Below are 25,932 nucleotides of genomic sequence, written 5' to 3'. Positions count from 1 at the left end.
ACTCTGAAAGGTAGAATTATAGCTGATTTTATTTTTCTGATGTTGGATTTTTCTTATGTATCAGGAAAACATTATTAAATTATTTTTCAAAACCAGGAGGAGGCAGATGTTACCTTAAATGATATCTGGTCAACATAACTATGTAGTATCATTATTTTCTTTCTCAACCTGGGTATGATACTAGTATTGATCCCTTTTTCGGTAATTGCAATGTAGTTGATTTAATTTTTTCAGTAACAATATTTTTACCAATGGTGTGCAATAAAGGCATAAATTAATAAGTCTGGAAGTCTAACATTATTCTACCTTATTTCTATTATTGTGTTTATACAGCTTGTGTTCTGTATAATACTTATAAATTAAATTTTATTTTGGTATATTCTGTTTCCTTAATGTCCACAGTGTTGTTGAAACCTCATCTTTATATTTTTATTTTGTTTTTTATTTATTTATTTATTTATTTTTTAGAGACAGGGTCTCATTAATTTGTGTAGGGCCTTGCTGAGTTACTGAGGTTGGCCTCGAACTTTTGATCCTCTTGCCTGGGCCTCCCAAGCCCTTGGGATTACAATATTGCGCCACTGCATCCAGCTCTTTTTTATTATTATTATTGTTTTTTAAATAAAAAACAGAAGTCATGCGTAGCCAGAGCTGATGGATCATTTGTATGTCTAATCTCTATTGTGTTTTGGAAAACATAAAATAATGTGAGCCAGAAATTGTCATATTCAAGGGATTACTGTTCAGATTTGCAATATTTACTTCTTTGTATGGAAGCATCATAAGAATGCTGTGTAACTAAGAATGAGATGAAATCTTATATAATAATTTTATTTATGTAAATGTCAACCAAAATTCTTGATCAAATATCACCAAACAGAATCAACAGTATAGTAAAAGTATAATATACTATTATCTAGCATAATTTATTTTTATAGTTCAGAAGTTGTATAATGACAAGAAAATATAGTAATCTCCATGAGTATTAAAAATTATATGCTTGTCTCAGTGAATGTTAATATATTTATGAAAACATTTAATTTAGCAAGGTAATATTAGAAATATGCCTCCTTAACTTTTTAAACAACATGTCCATCTTATACCAAACAAAATAGTTACTGATGAAATTTTAGTGTAAGATACAAAGCAAAATTATCTGCTGTCTTCCTAATTTGTAATATTGCTCAGGAAGTCTCATGAATTCAATAAGATATGAATGAGAGTTTTAATTCTTAATGAGAAAGAAGAAAACACAGTAGTATTTCTATGATATCAAAATTTCAGGTAACTAAAAAGCTACTTATGTTAATAAAATTGTTCAATGAGTTAACTAGTTTAAAATACTTTAAAATATGTCTTTCCTATATGTCAACAAGTAAAATAACATAATTAAACAAAATACCTTTCAGATTGGCAATGAATTTGTAAAACCTGTAAGTTCTTGCAAGATATCCCTAACCTTGTATGAAAATAGCTAGAAGACTTTACTGAGACATAAAAGTAAAATTGAAGCATTGAAATTTTTGATTCTACCCTGAAGTAATTTTAAATAAAATACGATTTTAATTAAAATCACTGTTTTAATAGACTATAGTTTTGAAGCTTACTATACATGATCAAAGAATGAAATAAGAAAGTTTTGGTAGTGCTAAGAGCCTTCTGTATCAGATACTTAAAAGTTTTAGAAAACCACTCAAATTAATACTAAGTAGTGGAAGTGATGAAGAAACTCAGAAATAATCCTGTATTGTACATGCAACAGTTTATTTGTTCTTAATAGCAGTAATTAAATGTATGCCTTTAAGTAGCCGCACTACTCTAAGTATGATGTATATTATTTATAATTATACAATTACTAAATATGAACTATGAGTAATTTGAATGTAAAGAAATAAGAATCTCCCTCCTATGAGCCTAGAGGAAATATGAAATACTGTTAACCATATTTTTTTCTTCCATGTTTATATAGTATATACATATTTTCAAAATAGCATTCAAATTAGTCAAGAAAAGTTGTTTAAAGGTGGTTATTATCTATTTGGAAAAAAATTATATATAATTTTTATAAATATACAAATACCTACCAAATTGAATTTTGATGTGATGTTACAAAAGTTATGTAATTAAAATTATGTGTGTGTATGTAAACAGGCAGTTTACCCCCAAACAATGCCAAAGTCCCTCCTATAGTGAACAGTTCACATATAGCTTTTTGCTCAACAAAAACTTAGCTACTAATGGCCTTTTATTGACCAGAAGCCTTACAACTAACATAAACCATCAACACATGTTTTCAAATAGATTTGTGTATATTTTATGGTAGTAAAAGATAAAATAGACATATTTACATAGATTCAGTGCATTCACAGCATAGCTTTTTCTTCATTTTTTTTCATTGTTTCTAGACTAGGTGGTTATTTTGCGAGATCTTTTTCTCAAATTATCATAGCTCCCCTAAAAACATATATGTATATATAAGTGAATCCATGTTTTTCAAGGGTTAGCTCTGTGTGTGTGTGTGTGTGTGTGTGTGTGCGAGTGTGTGTGTGTGATTTTCATTCAGTTAAAACTAAAGCATAAGTCAGTTGCAATGCCTATAAACCCTAAGGCTAAGGAGGCTAAAGCAAGAGGGTCTCAAGCCAGCCTCAGCAAAAGCAAGGTGTTAAACAACTCAGTGAGACCCTATCTCTAAATAAAATACAAAATAGGGCTGGGGATGTGACTCAGTGGTTAAGTACCTCTGGGTTCAATCCCGGGTACCTCCCCCACCCCCAAAAAAACTAAAGCATAAAAGCCGTTTTGCGACTTTTTAACCTCTAACCCCATTCCCAAAGACTCTTACATTGATCTGTAAAGTACAGAATGTTAAAGGCAAAAACCAGTACACAAAAAATTAATGAAGTCTGGACAGAGAAAAATATTTGTGACATAAAAAATTACTCATTTTGACATTATTGTTATTTTAATCTTCCTATCGAACCGACATTATTCATTACTGTGCCCTGTCACTATCTGTCACTGATCTGACCTTTTCTATAAAAATCTGGTGTGTTTGGGTTTCTATGTCAGGTCCTGAATTCAATAACCAGGATCACAAGAAAATAAAAAAAGTAGAGAGAGAGAAATAAAAGATCTAGTGTTTTCTTTTCAAATAACCTGTCTGTTCTTGTTCATCCATACTTTTCTAACATTCCCACATCACACCAGCTGTCCTTCATCATCATACTTATCTGTGGCACAGCATAGCATCTCTTAAAACCCAAGCACAACATAGACTGTTCATGTTGTGAGGAAGGGGGAATGCGTTCTCATCTTGTGCCTATGTCCCAGCACCTTAAGGTAGTTTACATAGCAGTCCAACATAGGTTTTTTTTTTCCCCTCTGGTACCCATTGTTTTCATTTATTTGTATTTTTAAAATCTAGTGTAAATAAAACATTCACATCTTTTAAAAGGATTTTCTAAATAAGAACAAAATGGAAAAAATTAACAAAATTCAGTATATTTCTAATGTTAGTCTACAAAATTTTTTAAGATAATTAGCATAGGTACTCAAAAAGGTTCATACGCAAGATGACATCTATAGCATTATTTTAAATAACAAAATGTGAAACCACCCAACTGACTAATGAAGGTTAGTAGGGTAAATTTGTGCCCATCCCTATTAAAATAATATTACAAAGATATGAATAATTGTGCTCTATATGTGTAATAAGAATTGTAATGCATCCTGCTGTCGTGTATTTAAAAAAAATAAAATCAATTAAATGATTTAAAATAATGATATGAATATATTGTAAACCACATTGTAGGGTATTATTTAAATTGCTTGATAAAATATTTAATCATAAACTATATAGGAAAGTGATATATTTTAGTCAGCTCTTTTGCTGCTGTGACTAAAACACCTGATAAGAACAATTATAAAAAAGGAAAAGTTTATTTAGGGGCTCACAGCTTCAAAGGTCTCAACTATAGACCGCCAACTGCATTCTTAGTGGCTCAAGGTGAGGCAGAACATCATGACAGAAGTGTGTGGTGGAGGAAAGTGGCTCACATTATGATCAGAGAGCAGAGAGAGGGACTCCACTTTCAGATACAAAATATATACCACAAAGCACACCCCCAGCCACACCCTTCCCACCTTCAGTTACACTGAGTTAATTCCATCAGGGGATTCATGGATTAGGTTAAAGCTCTCACAGTGCAATCATTTCTCTTCTTAAGCTTCTTTGATTGTCTCATACATGAGCTTTTGTGAGACACCACATCCAAACCATAACATTACATAAAGCCAATTTATTTAAAAGTTTTAAATATATACACTATGTATACAAAAACAATAGAAAAATGAAATAGAACAATATACTAATAATTTGTCTAGGCTCATAAAAGTGAATTTTATTTCTTTATGTTTTCACATTACTCATAGTTTATCTTTAATAATTTTATAATTAGAAATAGTATGTATCATATTTAAAGTATTGCAGATATTTAAGTGCATACATTTAATTATTTAAGTACTATTAACACAAAATAAAACTTTTACATTTTTTTCATAAATATCATTAAACTTTGCTCTACTCTTCCCTTGGCAGGTATGGGATGGCACCAGGACACCATTCCCATCTTGGAGAGTTTTAATACAAGACCTTGTTCTTGAAGGTGATTTAACTCATATTCATCGGCTACAGAATCTGACAATAGACATTTTAGTCTATGATAACCATGTTCGAGTGGCAAAATCCCTGAAGGTAATGTTGAGTGTCATAAAATTTTTGCTACTTTATGTTTGCATTATTTATTTTATTTTGATGATTTTAGTCCACATAAATGTTGGTGATAAAAGATTACATTTATAAGTGATAGGTGAAGTCTAGAAATTAGCTTCAAATTTATGTTTTTCTTGAGTTTTTAATTTATAAAATATGTACCTAAAGTCACCTAAATAAATTAGAATATATAATAGATAATTTTTTAAATTAATCTTTCATGATATCTTGTATCCATCCATACACAATTTACAAAGGATTTGTAAAGTATTGTTTTTTTAAGCTTGTTAATTGATTTGGTAGATTCTAGATGGCAACTTTGTACTTACTGGTTTAAGAAAGTGGTAAATTATCTCCAATGTAATGATTTAGTTCTGTATGTTTTTATGTACTGTAAAGTTTATAGAATTTGTTTACTGTTTTGGGGAATTTGCTTATAGTTTTTAGTGAAAAATGCACTGTTTAGATATGGCAGTTCCTATTAAATTAGAAACATGAATTCATGGAATATTTTTCTTCATTTTGTTGTATTTTGTTTGAAAGTATCCTTTGTAACAAATAATGGTACCATGATTTATAATAATAACATTTGCTAGGTACTTCATATGAATTCGATACTAACCTATGCTGTAAGTGCTGTCACCATCTCATTTTATAAATGAGACAGTGAGGTTTTCAGAGGTTAAGTGAACTTTCCAAAATTCTACAGCTATTTGATTATGCCAGTGATTGAATCCACAAAGTCTGTTTCCTGAAGTAATCCTTTTAAACATTAAAAGGAAATGTTCTTCTTATTGCAGATATCTTTCTGCCTACTTATGGAAGTTAAAAGGAAATAGTAAAAGTGCAGATATGCATTTCAATGCTCACTTTCCTTTTGTAAAAATGTAAAATCCATGGAGAAGAAAACACTTCCACTCTCACATTGTGTTTCAAATGAGCTCACCCAACTCAAACAATAAAATTGGGTTAAAATTAGGGCTTTGGATATAATAAGTGCACTTTCTAGTTCTTTAGAAATGTCTGTGTTTATGTGTGTGTACCCGACATATTATTGTTGAAGATATACTTTGGGTATTTTTTTCTGTGAAAGATACTGTCTGTACTAGTATCTTTTCAAATGAAAAATTATGATAAATCCACTTCTGAGGTTATTTTTAGTACAAAAGGAGTTCTTTTATGAATAAAAAGGATTTACATTTTAGAATCACCTCAGTTCCTCATCATGCATATCTACTGTGATTATTGTAACTCCATTTTGTTTCCCTCTGCACTTTTGTGAATTTTTATTTCCTTACTTGTTCTGCTTTTTTGTCTAAGTCCTGAACATTCTTATTATAGTACTTTCCATGTTATAAGGATGAAATGATATCTGCTGGTTAATGAGTAGATGAGTGAAAGGATGCTGTGAATTTTTTCCAGATTTTTTTCTTTTTAACTTCTTGCCCACTAGATGGTGATATGAGCACATTCTAATTAAGAAAATAGGTGGCATGTTGTTTGTCTCAAAAGACTTCATAGTTATATTTTTTGTATGCAGGACAATTTAAAAATGAAAAAATTGTCCCTCTGTTTAAGTATTACCTTTAAACTATTATATAATATACTTTTGTACTTGATATTTTAATTTCTGGCAACTTCTGTAAACATTCACATTTATGTATGAAATCTTTAATCACATGGCAGATATAAGTGAATATCAGTGTTTCAAGACAACGGTTTAAGTTTGCATTTTTATATCAAAACACATGGAGCAAATTCAAAATTTGTTGTACAGAGACAGGAAAGATGTGTATTTTTTTAAATAAAGGAGTAGTTAATGCAAAGTAAAGCTTGATGTAACCAAATTTTATTAAACAATACATTTTACAGCCTACATTACCTTTTAACTCATTTCACCTTTTTTTCTGAATCTTGCTGTTTAAGGAAGTTATGTCATTCCCAGAACATTTTACACACATGAAGACAAATTGAGATTGTCTTATCTTGACAGTTTTGAAAATAACTATAAAACATATAATGTCATAATTATGTTTTGGCCTTTAGCAACCCCTTAATTAACTGTAGCTTGACTATTTTGAGACATATACAGGGGATTAAAAGTATTAAGCCTAAAGATAAATTCTTGATGATTTATGGAAAATATTTTTTTATTTATTTAGTTGTAGATGAACACACAGTATCTTTATTTATTATTTATGTGGTGCTGAGGATTGAACCCAGTGCCTCACACATGCGAGGCAAGCACTTTACCACTGAGCCACAGCCTCAGCCCATAGTTTGATTATTTCTAAAGGAATAGGGGTTTCTTTTTTTTTCCTCCACATTTTTATTGATGCATCATAGTAATATATAATGGTGGGATTTGTTGTTATACATTAGTTCATGCACACAATATAGCAATATAACTTGGCCAGTATTCCTCCCCAGCACATCCCCCCCTCCCTCTGCACCTCCCACTGCCTGGTTGCTTTCTCCTCTTCTACTGATCTCCCTTTGCTTTTTATGTGCTCATGCCCCACACACCTTTCTTTTGCTTTTTCTTAGCTTCTACATATGAATCAGCCTAGTCATCCATCAACAGATGAATAGATAAAGAAAATGTGGTATATATACACAATGGAGTTTTCTTTTTTTTTTTTTTTTTTAATTAATTTTTATTGTAGGTTGTTCAAAACATTACATAGTTCTTGATATATCATATTTCACACTTTGATTCAAGTGGGCGCTCCCATTTTTACCCCACATACAGATTGCAGAATCACATCAGTTGCACAACCATTGATTTACATATTGCCATTCTGGTGTCTGTTGTATTCTGCTGCCTTTCCTATCCTCTACTATCCCCCCTCCCCCCTCCCCTCCCCTCTTCTCTCTCTACCCCCTCTACTGTAATTCATTTCTCCCCCTTATATTTTTCCTCCTTTCCCCTCACTTCCTCTTGTATGTAATTTTGTATACCCCTGAGGGTCTCCTTCCATTAACATGCAATTTCCCTTCTCTCTCCCTTTCCCTCCCACCTCTCATCCCTGTTTAATGTTAATCTTCTTCTCATGCTCTTTGTCCCTACTCTGTTCTTAGCTACTCTCCTTATATCAAAGAAGACATTTGGCATTTGTTTTTAAGGGATTGGCTAGCTTCACTTAGCATAATCTGCTCTAATGCCATCCATTTCCCTCCAAATTCTATGATTTTGTCATTTCTTAATGCAGAGTAATACTCCATTGTGTATAAATGCCACATTTTTTTTATCCATTCGTCTATTGAAGGGCATCTAGGTTGGTTCCACAGTCTTGCTATTGTGAATTGTGCTGCTATGAACATGGATGTAGCAGTGTCCCTATAGTGTGCTCTTTTTAGGTCTTTAGGGAATAGACCGAGTAGGGGAATAGCTGGATCAAATGGTGGTTCCATTCCGAGCTTTCCAAGAAATCTCCATACTGCTTTCCAAATTGGCCGCACCAATTTGCAGTCCCACCAGCAATGTACAAGAGTACCCTTTTCCCCACATCCTCGCCAGCACTTGTTGCTGTTTGACTTCCTAATGGCTGCCAATCTTACTGGAGTGAGATGGTATCTTAGGGTGGTTTTGATTTGCATTTCTCTGACTGCTAGAGATGGTGAGCATTTTTTCATATACTTGTTGATTGATTGTATGTCCTCCTTTGAGAAATTTCTGTTCAGGTCCTTGGCCCATTTGTTGATTGGGTTATTCATTATCTCATTGTCTAATTTTTTTAGTTCTTTGTATATTCTGGATATTAGGGCTCTGTCTGAAGTGTGAGGAGTAAAGATTTGTTCCCAGGACGTAGGCTCCCTATTTACCTCTCTTATTGTTTCTTTTGCTGAGAAAAAACTTTTTAGTTTGAGTAAGTCCCATTTGTTGATTCTAGTTATTAACTGTTGTGCTATGGGTGTCCTATTGAGGAATTTGGAGCCCGACCCCACAGTATGTAGATCATAGCCAACTTTTTCTTCTATCAGACGCCATGTCTCTGATTTGATATCAAGTTCCTTGATCCACTTTGAGTTAACTTTTGTGCATGGCGAGAGAAAGGGATTCAGTTTCATTTTGTTGCAAATGGATTTCCAGTTTTCCCAACACCATTTGTTGAAGATGCTATCCTTCTTCCATTGCATGCTTTTAGCCCCTTTATCGAATATAAGATAGTTGTAGTTTTGTGGATTGGTTTCTGTGTCCTCTATTCTGTACCATTGGTCCACCCGCCTGTTTTGGTACCAGTACCATGCTGTTTTTGTTACTATTGCTCTGTAGTATAGTTTGAAGTCTGGTATAGCTATACCGCCTGATTCACACTTCCTGCTTAGCATTGTTTTTGCTATTCTGGGTCTTTATTTTTCCATATGAATTTCATGATTGCTTTCTCTATTTCTACAAGAAATGCCGTTGGGATTTTGATTGGTATTGCATTAAACCTATAGAGAACTTTTGGTAATATCGCCATTTTGATGATGTTACTTCTACCTATCCATGAACAGGGTATATTTTTCCATCTTCTAAGATCTTCTTCTATTTCTCTCTTTAGGGTTCTGTAGTTTTCATTGTATAAGTCTTTCACCTCTTTTGTTAGGTTGATTCCCAAGTATTTTATTTTTTTTGAGGATATTGTGAATGGGGTGGTTGTCCTCATTTCCATTTCAGAGGATTTGTCGCTGATATACAGGAATGCCTTTGATTTATGCGTGTTGATTTTATAGCCTGCCACTTTGCTGAATTCATTTATTAGCTCTAATAGTTTCTTTGTAGACCCTTTTGGGTCTGCTAGGTATAGAATCATGTCATCTGCAAATAGTGATAATTTGAGTTCTTCTTTTCCTATTTTTATGCCTTTAATTTCTTTCGTCTGTCTAATTGCTCTGGCCAGTGATTCGAGAACTATGTTGAACAGAAGTGGTGAGAGAGGGCATCCCTGTCTTGTTCCAGATTTTAGAGGGAATGCCTTCAGTTTTTCTCCATTCAGAATGATGCTAGCCTGAGGCTTGGCATAGATTGCTTTTACAATATTGAGGTATGTTCCTGTTATCCCTATTTTTTCTAGAGTTTTGAACATAAAGGGATGCTGTACTTTGTCGAATGCTTTTTCCGCATCTATCGAGATGATCATATGGTTCTTATTTTTAAGCCTATTGATGTGGTGAATAACATTTCTTGATTTCCGTATATTGAACCAGCCTTGCATCCCAGGGATAAATCCTACCTGATCATGGTGCACAATTTTTTTGATATGTTTTTGTATCCGGTTCGCCAGAAGTTTATTGAGGATTTTTGCATCTAGGTTCATTAGAGATATTGGTCTGTAGTTTTCTTTCTTTGAAGTGTCTTTGTCTGGTTTAGGAATCAGGGTGATGTTGGCGTCATAGAATGAATTTGGAAGTTCTCCCTCTTTTTCTATTTCCTGAAATAGCTTGAAAAGTATTGGTATTAGTTCCTGTTTAAAGGTTTTGTAAAACTCTGCTGTATACCCATCCGGTCCTGGGCTTTTCTTAGTTGGTAGTCTTTTGATGGTATCTTCTATTTCCTCAATTGATATTGGTCTGTTTAGGTTGTCAATATCCTCCTGACTCAATCTGGGCAAATCATATGACTTAAGAAATTTATCGATGCCTTCACTATCTTCTATTTTATTGGAGTATAAGGATTCAAAATAGTTTCTGATAATCTTCTGTATTTCTGAAGTGTCTGTTGTGATATTGCCTTTTTCATCCCGTATGCTGGTAATTTGAGTTCTCTCTCTTCTTCTCTTCGTTAGCGTGGCTAAGGGTCTGTCGATTTTATTTATTTTTTCAAAGAACCAACTTTTAGTTTTGTCAATTTTTTCAATTGTTTCTTTTGTTTCGATTTCATTAATTTCAGCTCTGATTTTAATTATTTCTTGTCTTCTACTTCTTTTGCTGTTGTTTTGCTCTTCTTTTTCTAGGATTTTGAGTTGAAGTATTAGATCATTTATTTGTTGGTTTTTTCTTTTTCTAAGGAATGAACTCCAAGCAATAAATTTTCCTCTTAGAACTGCTTTCACTGTGTCCCATAGATTCCGATATGTTGTGTCTGTGTTTTCATTTATCTCTAAGAATTTTTTAATTTCCTCCTTGATGTCTTCTATAACCCATTGATCATTCAGTAACCTATTGTTCATTCTCCAAGTGATGCATGATTTTTCCTTACTTCTTTTATCGTTAATTTTCAATTTCATTCCATTATGGTCAGATAAGATGCATGGTATTATCTCTACTCCTTTGTATTGTCTAAGAGTTGCCCTGTGACATAATATATGATCTATTTTTGAGAAGGATCCATGTGCTGCTGAGAAAAAAGTGTAACTGCTTGATGTTGGGTGGTATATTCTATATATGTCAATTAAGTCTAGGTTATTAATTGTGTTATTGAGCTCTATAGTTTCCTTATTCAACTTTTGTTTGGAAGATCTGTCCAGTGGTGAGAGAGGTGTGTTGAAGTCTCCCATGATTATTGTATGGTGGTCTATTAGACTCTTGAACTTGAGAAGAGTTTGTTTGATGAACGTAGCTGCACCATTGTTTGTGGCATATATATTTATAATTGTTATGTCTTGTTGGTGTATGGTTCCCTTGAGAAGTATGTAGTGTCCCTCTTCATCCCTTTTGATTAACTTTGGCTTGAAATCTATTTTATTTGATATGAATATGGACACTCCTGCTTGTTTCCGAAGTCCATATGAGTGATATGATTTTTCCCAACCTTTCACCTTCAGTCTATGTATGTCTTTTCCTATCAAATGCATCTCCTGAAGGCAGCATATTGTTGGGTCTTGTTTTGTGATCCATTCTACTAGCCTGTGTCTGTTAATTGGTGAGTTTAAGCCATTAACATTTAGGGTTATTATTGAGATATGGGTTGTTCTTCCAGCCATATTTGTTTATTTATGTTACTAAACATGGTTTGTTTTCCTCTTTGATTATTCCCCCTCCCTTTACTGTACTACCTCCCGCTGTTGGTTTTCATTGATATTTTCCATTTCCTCTTCCTGTAATATTTTGCCGAGGATGTTTTGAAGAGATGGTTTTCTAGCTGCAAATTCTTTTAACTTTTGTTTATCATGGAAGGTTTTAATTTCATCTTCCATCCTGAAGCTTAATTTCGCGGGATACACGATTCTTGGTTGGAACCCATTTTCTTTCAGTGTTTGAAATATGTTATTCCAGGATCTTCTAGCTTTGAGAGTCTGTGTTGAAAGATCAGCTGTTATCCTGATTGGTTTACCCCTAAATGTAATCTGCTTCCTTTCTCTTGTAGCTTTTAAAATTCTCTCCTTATTCTGTATGTTGGGCATCTTCATTATAATGTGTCTAGGTGTGAATCTCTTATGATTTTGCACATTCGGCGTCCTGTAGGCTTCTAGGATTTGGGATTCTGTCTCATTCTTCAAGTCTGGGAAGTTTTCTCGTATTATTTCGTTGAATAGATTGCTCATTCCTTTGGTTTGGACCTCAGTACCTTCCTGTATCCCAATGACTCTTAAGTTTGGTCTCTTTATGTTATCCCATATTTCTTGAATGTTCTGCTCATGGTTTCTTAACAGCTTTGCTGAGCTGTCTATGTTCTTCTCCAGTTGAAATACTTTGTCTTCATTGTCTGATGTTCTATGTTCTAAGTGTTCTACTCTGCTGGTAGTATTCTCAATTGAGTTTTTAAGTTGGTTTATTGTTTCCTGCATTTCCAGGATTTCTGTTTGTTTGTTTTTTATAACCTCTATCTCCCTGTATAATTGATCTTTTGCTTCTTGGATTTGTTTATGTAATTTATTGTCAAAGTGGTCGAAGTGATCTTTCATTGTCTGATTTTGCTGTCTAATGTCTTCCTTGAGACTCCAGATCATCTGAAGCATGTATATCCTGAATTCTTTATCTGACATTCCATCTGCTGCAGATATTACCTCTTCTAAAGTTGAGTTGACCTGCATTGCTTGTGGTCCTTTCTTTCCTTGTCTTTTCATATTGATCGCGTTTCTTTCTGCTTGGTGAAACTGTTGTGTTATTGATTTTTCCCCCTATATATTTATATTGCTCTTGTATAGCTGCAAAGTCTCCCTCGCAGGCTTTGGCGGTGGTTCTGCCCCTCCTCCAATTGAGGCAATGTGCCTACCACGCCGGGAGGCCGCTGTGCCTGTACTTTCGATGGGCCTGTTCTTTCGGTGGTCACAGGTCCGCCTGCCTTGCAGGTGTGAGCAGCGGCTTTGTCCCTCCGCTGGCCACTAGGCCTGTTCTGTCTGTCGGTTGCAGGTCTGTCTACCTAAAAGGCGCTGGTGGCAGCTCTGCCCCTCCCCCAACCGGGGCGATGTATCTGGCGGGCCACTGGGCCTGTTTTGTCAGTGGTCACGGTTCCGCCTACCTTGCACGTGCGTGGAGCATCTGTGTCCCTCCGAGAGTTGCTGGGCCTAACCTGCCGGTGGGTGGCAAGTGCGCCTACCTTGCAGGCCCGGGGGTGGCTCTGCTGCTCCGCGGGTTGCTGGGCCTGATATGCTGGTGAGACGCAGGTTTGCCTACCTTGCAGGCGCCTGGCGGCTCTGCCCCTCCCCCAACCGGGGTGGGCGATGTGTCTGGCCGTCCTCTGAGCCTGTTCTGTTGGTGGTCAGGCTACTGCCTACCTAGCAGGATCGTGGGGCAGCTGTGCCCCTCCGCAGTTTGTTGGGTCTGACCTGCTGGTGTGTGGCAAGTGCGCCTACCTTGCAGGCCCGGGGGTGGCTCTGCCGCTCCGCGGTTGCTGGGCCCGATCTGCTGGTGATTCGCAGGTCTGCGTAACTTGCAGGCGCCCGGCGGCTCTGCCCCTCCCCCAATCTGAGCGATGTGTCTGGCAGTCCACTGGGCCTGTTTTGTCGGTGGTCACAGTTCCGCCTACCTTGCACACGCGTGGAGCAGCTGTTTCATTAGTGCCTGGGCACACTCTCCTTGTTTGCCTCCCTCAGGCCCTAAGTTTGTAGAGCTTGGGGCTGAGAACCCCCAGCAAATTTGCTTACCTTCTGGTAGCCACGCCCCCGTATCTGATGCAAGAGACCTCAGTTGTCAGCACTGGTGGGAGCGGTAGCTGTGAGTCCCACGCCAAGGCGAGTCGGTGCAAGAGACCTCAGTTGTCAGCACTGGTGGGAGCGGTAGCTGGGAGTCCCGCGCCGCGTGGTTCCTGCCGGCTCCTGTGCCAGCGCCGCCGCGGCTCCCACCGGCTCCCGCGCCGCTGCTGCGGCTCCCGCCGGTTCCGGCCGGCTCCCGTGCCGCTGCCCCGGCTGCCGCCGGCTCCCTCGCCGCAGCCGCGGCTGCCGCCAGCTCCCGTGCCGCCCTCGGTCTGTCTATTGCGCTCACAGGAGAGCTGGGAGGGGCCCTTAAGTTTTCCCCGTGCCGCCCTCGGTCTGTCTATTGCGCTCACAGGAGAGCTGGGAGGGGCCCTTAAGTTTTCCCCGCTGATCTATAGCTGAAAGAGTAATTCTCGGCAGGTCTTCTTTCAACGGAATTTTGCTAGATGATCCTCAGTAGGTAGAATGTAGCTGTTTTAATGAGTGTTTCTGATCCCGTTAATGTGGAGATATTGAGAGTGCTGTTTCCTCGCCGGCGCCATGTTGGATCTCCTGGAGTTTTCTTTAACCATAAAGAAAAGTGAAATTATGTCATTTGGAGGAAAATGGTTAGAACTTGAAGTGATTATGTTAATAGATAGTGGTTTCTTAGTAGTCATATTTGCTTTGCTTTTTCCAGTGTTTCTTTATTGAAATAGTATATAATTTAAAAATTATAATAATTTTTAAAGTATATTTTATAATTTTTTAATTTCTTCACTTGTGTTTTTGGAACCTTATTGCATTAATGATAAGACCAAACAACATTCATTTTTTTATACTAGAGCATTGGGCATATTTTATGATATATTTAGTCAGGTTTTAAAAGGTACAATGCTGCCTCCAGAAGGAATTTCTGATAATAACCATTTGTCATTTTTATAGTCTGTTGGTATATGAATTCTATTCTGGCCTTTAAATCTTGTTTAATAATGAAATACAATACTAGAAAAGATAAACACCCATGAGCTCACCAGATAAACTTATTTCTAATTGCTTTGTCATGTTTACTTTAGATACTTTTAGAATCAAACTCTGTACATTGACTTTTTTTTGTATCCTGCTTGATCCTTTAAAAAACTATATTTTTACTATATGTACACTTTTAATAGGACAGAGCCCCTTCTTTATCTTAAAAATTTACTTGACTATTCTATTTCCCATAAATTTTTAATTAGCTTTTCAAATTCTATGAAAGACGCTAAGGATTTTGCTTGAGATTACATTGACTTTAAAGAATAATAAGGAGGAAATCATGTTTAGAATATCAGAGCTTATTGTTTGTGAACATAGAATCTTTCTCCATATATTTAGACCTTCTTTGAAGTTCTTCATAGATTATAGACATGTACTGTCCTAGTATATTTGATGTGTAGTTATATTTATATACATATATAATCACAAAATAATGAATATTCAAATAGAATGAGATAAATAGAAACTTATTTTCTTCCACTATTGCACTTTGGAGACCATGTGGGAAATGAGTTTTATCATCTTTGTGTGTGTGTGTATGTATGTGTGTGTGTGTGTGTGTTTTCCTGATGTTCATCATCCTATTCCCCAGTGATGATGTGTAAGAAGTCAGAGGAGAAAAGACTAGATACCTTACTCCCTCCTTACAAACTAGTTACTGGATGGGAAAAGAGACCCTTGGGAATGAAGGAGTATGTCTGGGAATGTAGATTTACTACCTTACTTTCTTTCCCCTATCCCCTTCCATCACAGGAAAGAGTGAGGAAGAGAAATGTAATTAAGAAAAGTTAGGTTGGGGTTGTGGCTCAGCAGTAGAGTGTTCACCTGGCACATGCAAGGCCCTGGGTTTGATCCTCAGCACCACATGAAAATAAATAAAATAAAGGTATTGTATCCAACCAACAACTAAAAAATAAATATTAAAAAGAAAAGAAAAATTACAGTCACTAGTGGAAGATGATTTGCTCTTTGTCTTTATTTTTTGTATTCTCCCTTATGTGGCTTTTCTGTTCTATTTTACATCACCACTTTTAGGCTGAATTTGTAGGAAAAAAATGAGAAAAACAGACACACAAAAAAAGAGGAAGATAGCCTTATAGTCATCTAGTAATCACTAGTGCTACTTTTATACAAATTAATTAAATTCCTAGCTTATAACTAAATTTTCATGAAAGTAAATTATGATTCAGGTTATGTTGCTTCTTCTTTTAAGTAGATGTTGATATCTTGATATCTTTTTTTGATATCTTGATATCTTTGATTGGCATTCTATATCTCTCTCATTGAGATCTTTATTGAAAAAAAAATCAGGTTCTCTGTAATTGAGATACTTTGATACTAAGTTTAGCAAAACATCTAAGATTAACCATACATTAGTTGATTCAAAACTCGTTAATCCTATATTTGAACTCATAGATCAATCCTATGATTTTATTTTGCAGTACTGTTGTGGAAATACAAATGCTTTATTATAAAAATTTCCTTTTCATAAAAATTGAGGGATGGTGTAATATTTATTATTTTGGTATAGTTGTACTTTTTGTTTTTTCTACTTTGTCACCATGAGAGTATTTAGTGATCATATTTTTTTAACTAGTTAAAGGAAGTTATTTTGATAAATGTTTATCAAATAAAGGTCTTGGATTTCATTTAGATAATAAATTTCTTTGCTATATTTTATTGATGGCATTACTGGAAGAGACTGGAGGAATTCCTAGAGAGGAGGACCACAAATGTTGACTAATGTTAGAGAAATGAATTTAAGACATGTCAGTTAGATTCACAGATAGTGTTTTAATTAGGGAAACAAAGATACATTCAAGGGAGAATATGGGCAATCTCAAGAACTAGAGAGGCACCACTTGGTCTGGGGTGTTAACATTTATTGAGGGACAGTAACTATGAATTAGACTACAGGTGGAAGCAGGGCAGAATTACACAATTTCAAGCCGGTTTTTATACTACTTGTATATTACCCTGGTATTACATAACTTTTTGCAGGCAAGGGCATGCCCCAAGGGTGCAGGCTGGGTTGCCCATGAGTAGTTTTGTTTTGAATTCCAACAGTTCGCGGGTACTTCTTTTTCTCTTGAGACTGAATATATCTTTCTCTGTTTTCCCACATTCCTAGCTTAATGTTAAGACAGTATGTTCTTTCACATTCAGTATGTCTGAAATGGGACTGTCTTACAATTGAATGTGTGGTTTGGATATAGAATCCATGGAGCTGATGTTCAACCACACTGGTATAGCACACCTACTCTTATTTTCTGGTTAGGCAGTGGTCCTTATTGTTGTGGCTGGTCATTGCCTCACACTGGATCTAACATTTTTAAATGTAAGAAATTGATTTTTTTCCTCTCTTTCTAAATCATAAATAATCTATTTTTAGGTTGGAAGCTTTCTTAGGATCTATAGCCTCCATACCAAACTTCAATCAGTGAATTCGCCGAGCCACGCATCATTGTTAAGCCTAGAGTTTCATCTCCATGGAGGTACTAGTTATGGTCGAGGAATCAGGGTCTTGCCAGAAAGTAACTCGGATGTGGACCAACTGAAAAAGTAAGCATTTTATACACCTGTTTAGAAAATGTACATAAGGTATTCATTAAACTAATTTCAAAGGTAATATTGTTCCTGGTGGGTCTCATCAGGTTTGATCCTCATGGCCTTCTTTGATATTCTCCACATTTTTAAATAGATGAGCCAAATGATACAACCTCAAGTGATTATAAATTCAAATAGCCAGTTAGTAACAGAGCCATCACTATAGTCTAAGCTTTTAGTAGTTCAAGTCTGCTTTTTACACTCATGCTCTTCTTATACCATTTGTTATACTAAGTATAGCAATAAACAGTGGCAAGTAGATTTTAGCCAAAGTTTGGAAACTTTATTATATAACTAAAATTTCTAAAATATTTAATCCTGCTGTGGGGAGAGGAAAAGAAAAAAACTTTCTAAAGGGTTTAAGATTAAATAGCTAACAGAAGTGTTTTAGTGTATGAATTTTTAAACTTTTAACAAAAGTGTCTTTAACTTTTGGATATGCTCAGAAAGTAAATAGTATATTAATTTAATTCCTGTATATGCAATTCTTTTTCTTGAGCTATTCTTAGTGGCTACTGTGTATAAAAATATTTTTAGCAGTATTTTAGACAGAACAAAAAAAATAACTTTTATGTATCTCCAGAGATAGAAAACACTTAATTTTACTGAACAGTAACTTGATAAGTAATATTTAAATTTTAATTTATTTCAGTGAATTTGTCATTAAAATTCAAAAAAATCTATTTTACTAATTTTATGTCATTTTTATTTGTATTGCAATATATAACAATGTAGCATTTCATTATTTCATTTCTTGAATCTACAGTGAGATTGTTCCGACTCCGAATGTCTATTAAATTGTTTATAGTATTTCATTGCCTTTCTGTTCCACTTTTATCTTTCTAACCTTGGGTTTTTAATTATGAGGGCTTTGGAACCCTCAGATAATCTAATGGAAGCTGTAGACTATTTACTGAGAATACACAGAAAATTGTATAAGTAATTGCAGTGGAATCCTGGATTTTTGTGATTGGAGCTAAACTTGCTGTTTTGGCTTTGTGTTATCAAATTTGAAATTATATTCTTTTCATTTTAGAGCTTTAGAATCTGCAGATTTGACAGCTACTCAGCGTTCAGATATTATCTCTCAATCAGAACATGAGGACAGCTTTCCAGCCCTTTCAAGTAAGGACAGTTTTTAACTTTGACAGTTTAGTTCCTGATAAATAAAATTGCTACATCAGTATAATTATTTTCTTTAATATTTCACTGTTTCTATCTCTCTTGTTTTATTTATATGTGTGTGTATAAATATATATATATAAAATATATATGTGTGTGTGTGTGTGTGTGTATATATATATATATATATATATATATATATATATATATATATAAAAGAACACCCTAAACATTCATCTGTATCCTATGCAAAGTTAAGTATGGTTCTTCCTAAATTTATAATTACATTTCCAAATTAGAGTGATAGTGACTGCCTGATTTATGATGTGTATATATATAAAATGTGTGTATTCATTAAAAATTATTATTTTCTAGGCAACTACTTTTACTTCTCAGTTTCTAAAATGAGCAAAGGATGATTGTGCTGCTTTATATCAAAAAGCCCAATAATTTTTTGCTCATATACATCTTAGATGTATACATAGTTTCCATAATCTAATTATAAGATGCTATCAAATTATTATATTTTTGTATGTTTATATTTTTGTCTACCTGAATAGATGACTGTTCAAGTCTGAACTTTAAAACTGTTCCACGTGCAACATTTCTTCTCCTTTTCCACTTTGACTTATATCTGGTTGTACATTCTGACCCGTAGAATGTACATCAGGTTTTTAGTCTGATATTTTTTAAAAATTTAAATCCTATCCTCCTATAATCCAGAAAAAAAAAATGTTTTATGGGTGTTTACTCTCTGGCTATACCACTAGTAGTCTAAAATTAACATGCATTTCTTAATAGACACTTAGTAAATGCCTGTGTCCATTATTTTTTTAATCCTGACAACTGCCTGTAAGATGTATTATTTTCGCTCATTTACAGAAAGGAAACTGAGGCTTTGAGTAACAGGCATCATGTAATTTGTTCACAGATACTTACTTATTGACTGATAATAAAGCAAATCAAGTTCAAATATAGGGTATATTTGACTTTCTGTTTTTAAATTTATTTCTCATTCTGTCTTAAAACTCTTCCCATTTCTGTCACCTCAATAATGGCATTTTAGCCTGATATATAACTATTCGCACTACCATTAAAAGACCAATTATTACAATTGACACCATAGATATAGTGTAATTTGTAGTTATACTTTCTTGCAATCTCTTTTCTCCTTTTAAAAGTGTTTTATTGTTTTTAAATTACATACTAATATTCAAAATATCAAATTGAATACTTGTCTGTATGCCTATATCCCCCTCTATGCCTTTCTCCCTGAAATAAAGTTAATAGTTTAATGTGATTCCTTCAATACCTTCATATTTCTAAAGACATACCTAACATAAAGAAATAAAACTTCCCTCTTTCTTAAGTTATTACCAATATGGAATCATGCTATAATAGTTGCTTTTTTAACAGTATATTTTAAACCTCTTTCTGCACTGATTCATACAGCTTAAACTCATTATTTTAGTAATCACATAATATTGTATTATACAGGCATAACAATATTTAGTAAGCCATTCTCCATTTAGTAGACATTTAAGTTGTCAACAAGTGCTTTATAATTGCAAGTAATGTTTGAATAAATATTAAACACATTTACTTTTATGCTTTTACTTCTCTTAAAAAAAAAAAAAACAACAACTCCTACAAGTGGAGTTGATATATTAAAGGGTAGACATATATTTTATGTTAATAGATACCACAAAATTTCTTACAGAAAAGGTCATCAGAATTTGTACCTGAATAACAGCATAGGATAATGTCCTTTCCTCCACGACCTCATGGTTCTGGAGGTTAAACAATGTGTATAATTTCTTGACAATTTGGTAGGTAAAAGGAAATGTCTTACTTAATTTTCGTGAGCATTTGGAAATCTCAATATAATTAACAGCTCTTTTTATTTTTTTTTCTTTCAATTTTCTGTCCTTACTCTATGTGATTTTCTTTTGGATTCTTTTACCTTTTTTATCAATTGATGGTAGACCATATATATATTTTGCCATATTTTCTCATTCATCTGCTTTTATGGTTTCTGCATTGTTTTTACTTCATATTGGAATGGTAGATGTTAATAAATAAATTAGATTCATTGAAATTGTACCACGTCACCTTGAGATATCTGTCCAAGTTCTCTTGTTTTTTTGGTGTTAGTCATTAGTGATGCTGAAGAAGAAAGGCTAGTCATGCACATGTTGTATATGATGCTCCATAAAATAAATAATATACTGCTATATATAATAGAATGGAAAATAAAGCAATTGTAAAATATACTTGTCTTAAATTCCTCATTTTATAAATTAGATAGTATTTTACAAATTATTGGTTTGATTTCTACTTTTGCTTATTAAAGTAATATCCTGTTTAATGCTGTTTAATTTAATTTGTCATTGTATTACATTTAATAAACTTACTAATTTATCCACTTCTTCATTTTCATGGTGTAGTTTTTGATATATTAAGAATTTTTAAAACATACAACAAAGTTAAAACAATTGTAGAGAGAATATTATATACTCAGTATCTAGATTCTCTGATTTATATTTTATTTTATTTGTTGTGTTACATATTGGTCTCTCTCTCCATTCCTCCTTTCATTTATTAGTCTCTATTTTTTGGTTCATTTTAAAGTAAGTTTCAGATATCAAGCCTTCTAAACACTGAAGTATGAATATGTGTCATTAACATTCAATAATTGTTTAAGATTATTTTTAAGATAAATTTACATTCATTGAAATGACAATCAATTATTTCATGTACTACTACATGAGTTTTACCTGATACATAAACATGAATAATTCACATTCTGCATACTTTTCTGTTTTAGAGCTTCAAATAAGTGGAATCATGAGTTATCTATTCTCTTACACAAAGTATGTTTCTGAGATTTATCTGCACTATTGCATATATCTGTAATTTATTCTTTTCTTAACACTTTGTGGTATAGTGTAAGGTAGACATTTTACTTTTAAGTAGGAATTTCTAGTTTTTATAGCAATGTTTATTTCCTTTTCCTGTTTAGATTACTTCAGTGTCTTTGTCAGAAGTCAAATGGATGTAAATATAGATTTATTTCTGTTTTCTGTTCTTTTCATGTTAGTATAGTGTGAAGGATGCATCCATTGTTCCCATATGAATTTTCAATTGTTCCAAAGCTATTTCTGCTTATCCTGTGAATTATCATGCTGTCTTTGTCAAAAATCACCACTGTAAATGTGGCTTTATTTATAGATTATATATTTAATTAATTTAATTTGTCAGTCTTTATGCCAGTTCTATGTTGACTTGATTACTATAATTTTATAGTAAGTCTTAAAGTCATTTACTATAAATCCTGCAGTGTTTTTTTTTTCAAGATTTTGTTCACTTTTCTAGATCCTTTGCATTTCCACTTAAGTAGTAGAATCTGATTAGCAATTTCTGTAATAATGCCTATGCAATTTTGATTAGAATTGTATTTAATCTGCAAAATATTTGGGGGGAAATTGATATCTTAACATTGTCAAGCCTAGCAAATCATGATGATAACTTATGTCAACATTTATTTAGGTAATCTTCAATTTCTCTCAATAATATTTTATAGTTTTCAGTGCCACAGTAAATTTGTAATTCTTCTTCTTTTTTTTTTTTTTCTTCTTCCTGTAGGCTCTGGATCAGTATCACTATATGAAGTAGAAAGATGCCAACAGCTGTCTGCTACAAGTAAGACCAACTATCGTTTTTCAGATAAGGAACAATACTATAGTAATGAGCATATTAAAGTTTGCTCTTACACTTAACTAATTCCTTCTTGCCTAATAGTAAAAGTAGATATCATAAAACAAAAATAGGTCTGCATTTAACTTTTATTCCTCTATCTCATCCTATAAGCTAAAATGTAACCCATGCAGAACCTGTCTCTGATTGGATATATATTTTAAATCATGTATCTCTTACTATTTATAAAAAATATCATTGTACAATTTAACAGTATATCAGGGTTTATTTTTAGTTTGAGGATGCAGAATATATTATATGGCATTAATTTTAATCATACTGTGTCTCTCATTGTGTTAGATAAGGAACTTCTTAAAACATGCCACAGAACTTATTAAACACAGTTTAATTAAATGTTATATACTATTATAAAGATATGAGTTTCTCATATGAGAGAAAGGGGATACAAAATATGGAATGAGACAACACTTAATAAAACTTGGTGTTGTATTGGAACCAAAGATGCCATGTAATCATGGCATGATTTTATATGTAGCTATAGAAATGGTGACAGGGGTGTGTGTGTGTGTCCATATATTTACGTGTATACATATTCATATAAAAGTACATGTATGTGTATATATCAGTATCAACCTATATGCACATATGCCCACCTGTATCCATGAAAGGGCACAGAGGCAAGGGTACTCCACTAACAATAGGTATAAGCGGTCTACAGATTTTGGTTTAAAAATATGCAAGGGCTCCTTAGAGAAATAGTAGATCTGGGGCTAGGACAAGGGAATAAGATAAATTTGAAATATCTTAGAGTGCCAGAAAATAAGGAAATTTCAATTAAATGTTTGGACATGTCAAATCTAGGACAATTTGAGCATCAAAATATATATTAGTGATGGATTAGAACTCATTGTATGAGCCCATGTTGATAACAAACAACAGTAAATTAATGGGGTTGAATGGAAATCTCTTTCTTATGGAGAAATGACTACTACATATGACTACTAATAAATATTAAAAAAAACAATTAAATTAGAAAAAAATCCATCATTTTGCAATGATATTAGTAATTATTGATTTAATTGTGAATCAGCGGCTCCTAAGCTGTTAGGTCCTAAATATTTGATGATGCATAGCATATTTGCTTTTTCTTAGGTACCTCTTTACCAATTATGAGGGGGCAAAATAGTAAATTTATAGCAGACTAATCACCTAAACCAAATGAAAAAAGTTATATCTCCAATAATGGAAACACGGTATTATATGCCCTTTGATGGATGCACTGAGCAGCACACATTATCACAGATACTGTCTTTGCCAAAAGTGTGTAACTTGTATTTGAACCTGAGGGTAAAACAAGACACACCCAAATTAATGTTTATTCTACAAAGTAAGTGGCCTGAACTTCTCAAATAAATGTCAAAAAATAAAAGTAGGATTGGACTCTGAACCAAATAATAAAATGATGAAAAGAACTTTTTAGAAATAGTTAGAAAAATTTGAATAATATCTGTTAAATTAATGTTGAATGTTTTGATGTTGAAAATTGCACTGTAACTATGTCATTGAAAGATCTTGTTCTTGTGAAATACACACTAAAGGATTTGGGGGAAGGAGGCATGATATCTAAAAATTATTCTCAATTATTTCATTAATAAAAATACATATGCAGAGAGATAAAGGCAGACTGACAAGGTTAAATGTGACAAAAGCTTGGGAAAGGGAATATAGAGGGTTTTTGTATTACTCTTGTAATTTTCTTTAAGTCTGAAAGTTTTAAATAAAAAGTTAAAACTTTGTCTCACAGTGTTAATTGAAGCAAGTGCCAATTTTAAACTAAACTGATTGTATCTACTTTGGCCTTTTGCTTTTTAAAGCAAAACTATTTCACTGTAAACTCTTGGCCTCTTACCTCCATGAAGGCAAATTTATTCAGTGAGGCTTTAGTTGGATTAAAGCTGGATATAGGAAGTAATGCTCCTAGCCATTTGAGTGTCAAAGTGTGTGCATCCATTCCATTTTCTAAAATACAAAAGTATTAACTAATTTAGCAGGCAGAGTAAGGGTTGCTTTCTTACTCTGAGGGTCACCAGCAATTTTGTACTCATCCCTGTATAAACTGACCACTGCTATCCCAGACCTTTCCACCATCAGCTGAGGAAACCCATTTTACCAGGCTAAGCCTCTATTGCTTTTGTCTGACTTTTTTTCCAATCTAATTCTTTTATTTCTCATCTTCCTTCTTCCCTCCTTTTCCTCTCTTCACCTTCCTCATTCATTTCCTTCCCACCTGACTCCTTTTCCTTCTTGTACTTTACCACCACCATGACAATTTGATATTCCTTAATGTCCCTTGTCACTCTTGGAATTGTTTATTATAAATGAAAGTTCTGGAAAGAGGCTCTTGTCTTAAATATCAGGGAGAAGAACTTGTCTGGCAAATAATATTGAGCAAATGTGTTTTGTTATATTTTGTTGAATAATGTCAAACACAACTTAAGCTGTTACCTGATAAGAGTTGTTGCAGATATCAGTATTATAGTGAATATTTTAAAATGTTTCACAGGTAACATACTCATTTTCTTGATAAAATAAACTTTACTGTTTTTCTTAAGTTAGCCAAGAAATCACTTTTAGTCTTATATAAAAATACTTAGTGTACACTTACTAGACAAATTATTTCATGAATGAAGTATTTGGCATTTACTCAGTATATTTGTTGGATACCTATTGTGTGCCTTCCTGGCCTTCCTGCAGGGCGTTTGCCACCAAGGTTCTGGTCTCACTCTCCCCCCCCAACTCCTCCCCAATTTTCAATAGTAACGTTATCTGCATGACAGTGCTGCTTAAATTCTAATGGGTATGCATCCAGGAATAATATGACTTTTGCTTTCTTGGAACTGACAGTTGACAAAGCATAAGTTAATTAGGTTTTATAGTGTATATTTGGTTCTGGAGGATGTCATGAATATACTTAAGGCTCTTGTAAGCTATTCTGATTTAATATAAAATTTCTGTACAGTACTTACAGATCATCAGTATTTGGAGAAGACACCATTATGTGCCATTTTGAAACAAAAAGCTCCTCAACAATATCGAATCCGAGCAAAACTGAGATCCTATAAGCCCAAAAAACTTTTTCAGTCTGTCAAACTTCATTGTCCTAAATGTTATTCACTGTAAGTATTCCAAAATAAAGTTATCATGTTATTTGTGTATAAGCATTATACATACATAGTTTTAAGTCCTGATAATGATCAAATTGTGATTTCATGTATAGTATTTTGAAAGAATGATAATGTTTTTAAGGGAAATGTACAATCTCAGAGTAGATTCTTCTGATTCATTCTTTTTCCCTTATATTTCCTTTCAGTTCGTTCTTAGTAATAATAAATAAAAATCTGTGCTATTTTTAGATCTGAAATTCACCTTAGTTCTGATGAATGCCTATGAAAATAATAAATTAGAAATGTATTTTGGGAGAATTTCTCCTTTGTTACAAAATGTATATGTAAATATAAATCTGTTTTAACTGGAATTCTTGAAAAAAATGTAGGTAATTGGTATTTCTACTTAAGTGATACAGAATTCTTGTTAGAAATATTTCTGTCTAGTTAAGAACTATAATATAAAAAGCACAATTTA

At 33.6% G+C, this 25,932-nt stretch overlaps 1 protein-coding gene across 11 annotated transcripts in view; it reads left to right on the top strand.

Moving 5' to 3' along the window:
• Pot1 (protection of telomeres 1) overlaps positions 1 to 25,932 on the top strand; it is a 104,718-nt gene that overhangs the window by 60,739 nt on the left and 18,047 nt on the right. For all 11 annotated transcript variants that reach the window (XM_076862094.1, XM_076862087.1, XM_076862006.1 and 8 more), the window contains 5 exons: positions 4,598 to 4,753; positions 17,237 to 17,406; positions 18,488 to 18,576; positions 22,219 to 22,275; positions 25,310 to 25,466. In XM_076862094.1, coding sequence (XP_076718209.1) covers positions 4,598 to 4,753; positions 17,237 to 17,406; positions 18,488 to 18,576; positions 22,219 to 22,275; positions 25,310 to 25,466 — 629 coding nt within the window. The remainder of the gene's footprint in view (positions 1 to 4,597; positions 4,754 to 17,236; positions 17,407 to 18,487; positions 18,577 to 22,218; positions 22,276 to 25,309; positions 25,467 to 25,932) is intronic.

Source organism: Callospermophilus lateralis, chromosome 1 (assembly GCF_048772815.1).
Source record: "Callospermophilus lateralis isolate mCalLat2 chromosome 1, mCalLat2.hap1, whole genome shotgun sequence".
NCBI classification, from domain to species: domain Eukaryota; kingdom Metazoa; phylum Chordata; class Mammalia; order Rodentia; family Sciuridae; genus Callospermophilus; species Callospermophilus lateralis.
This window is presented reverse-complemented; position numbering and strand designations above follow the sequence as displayed.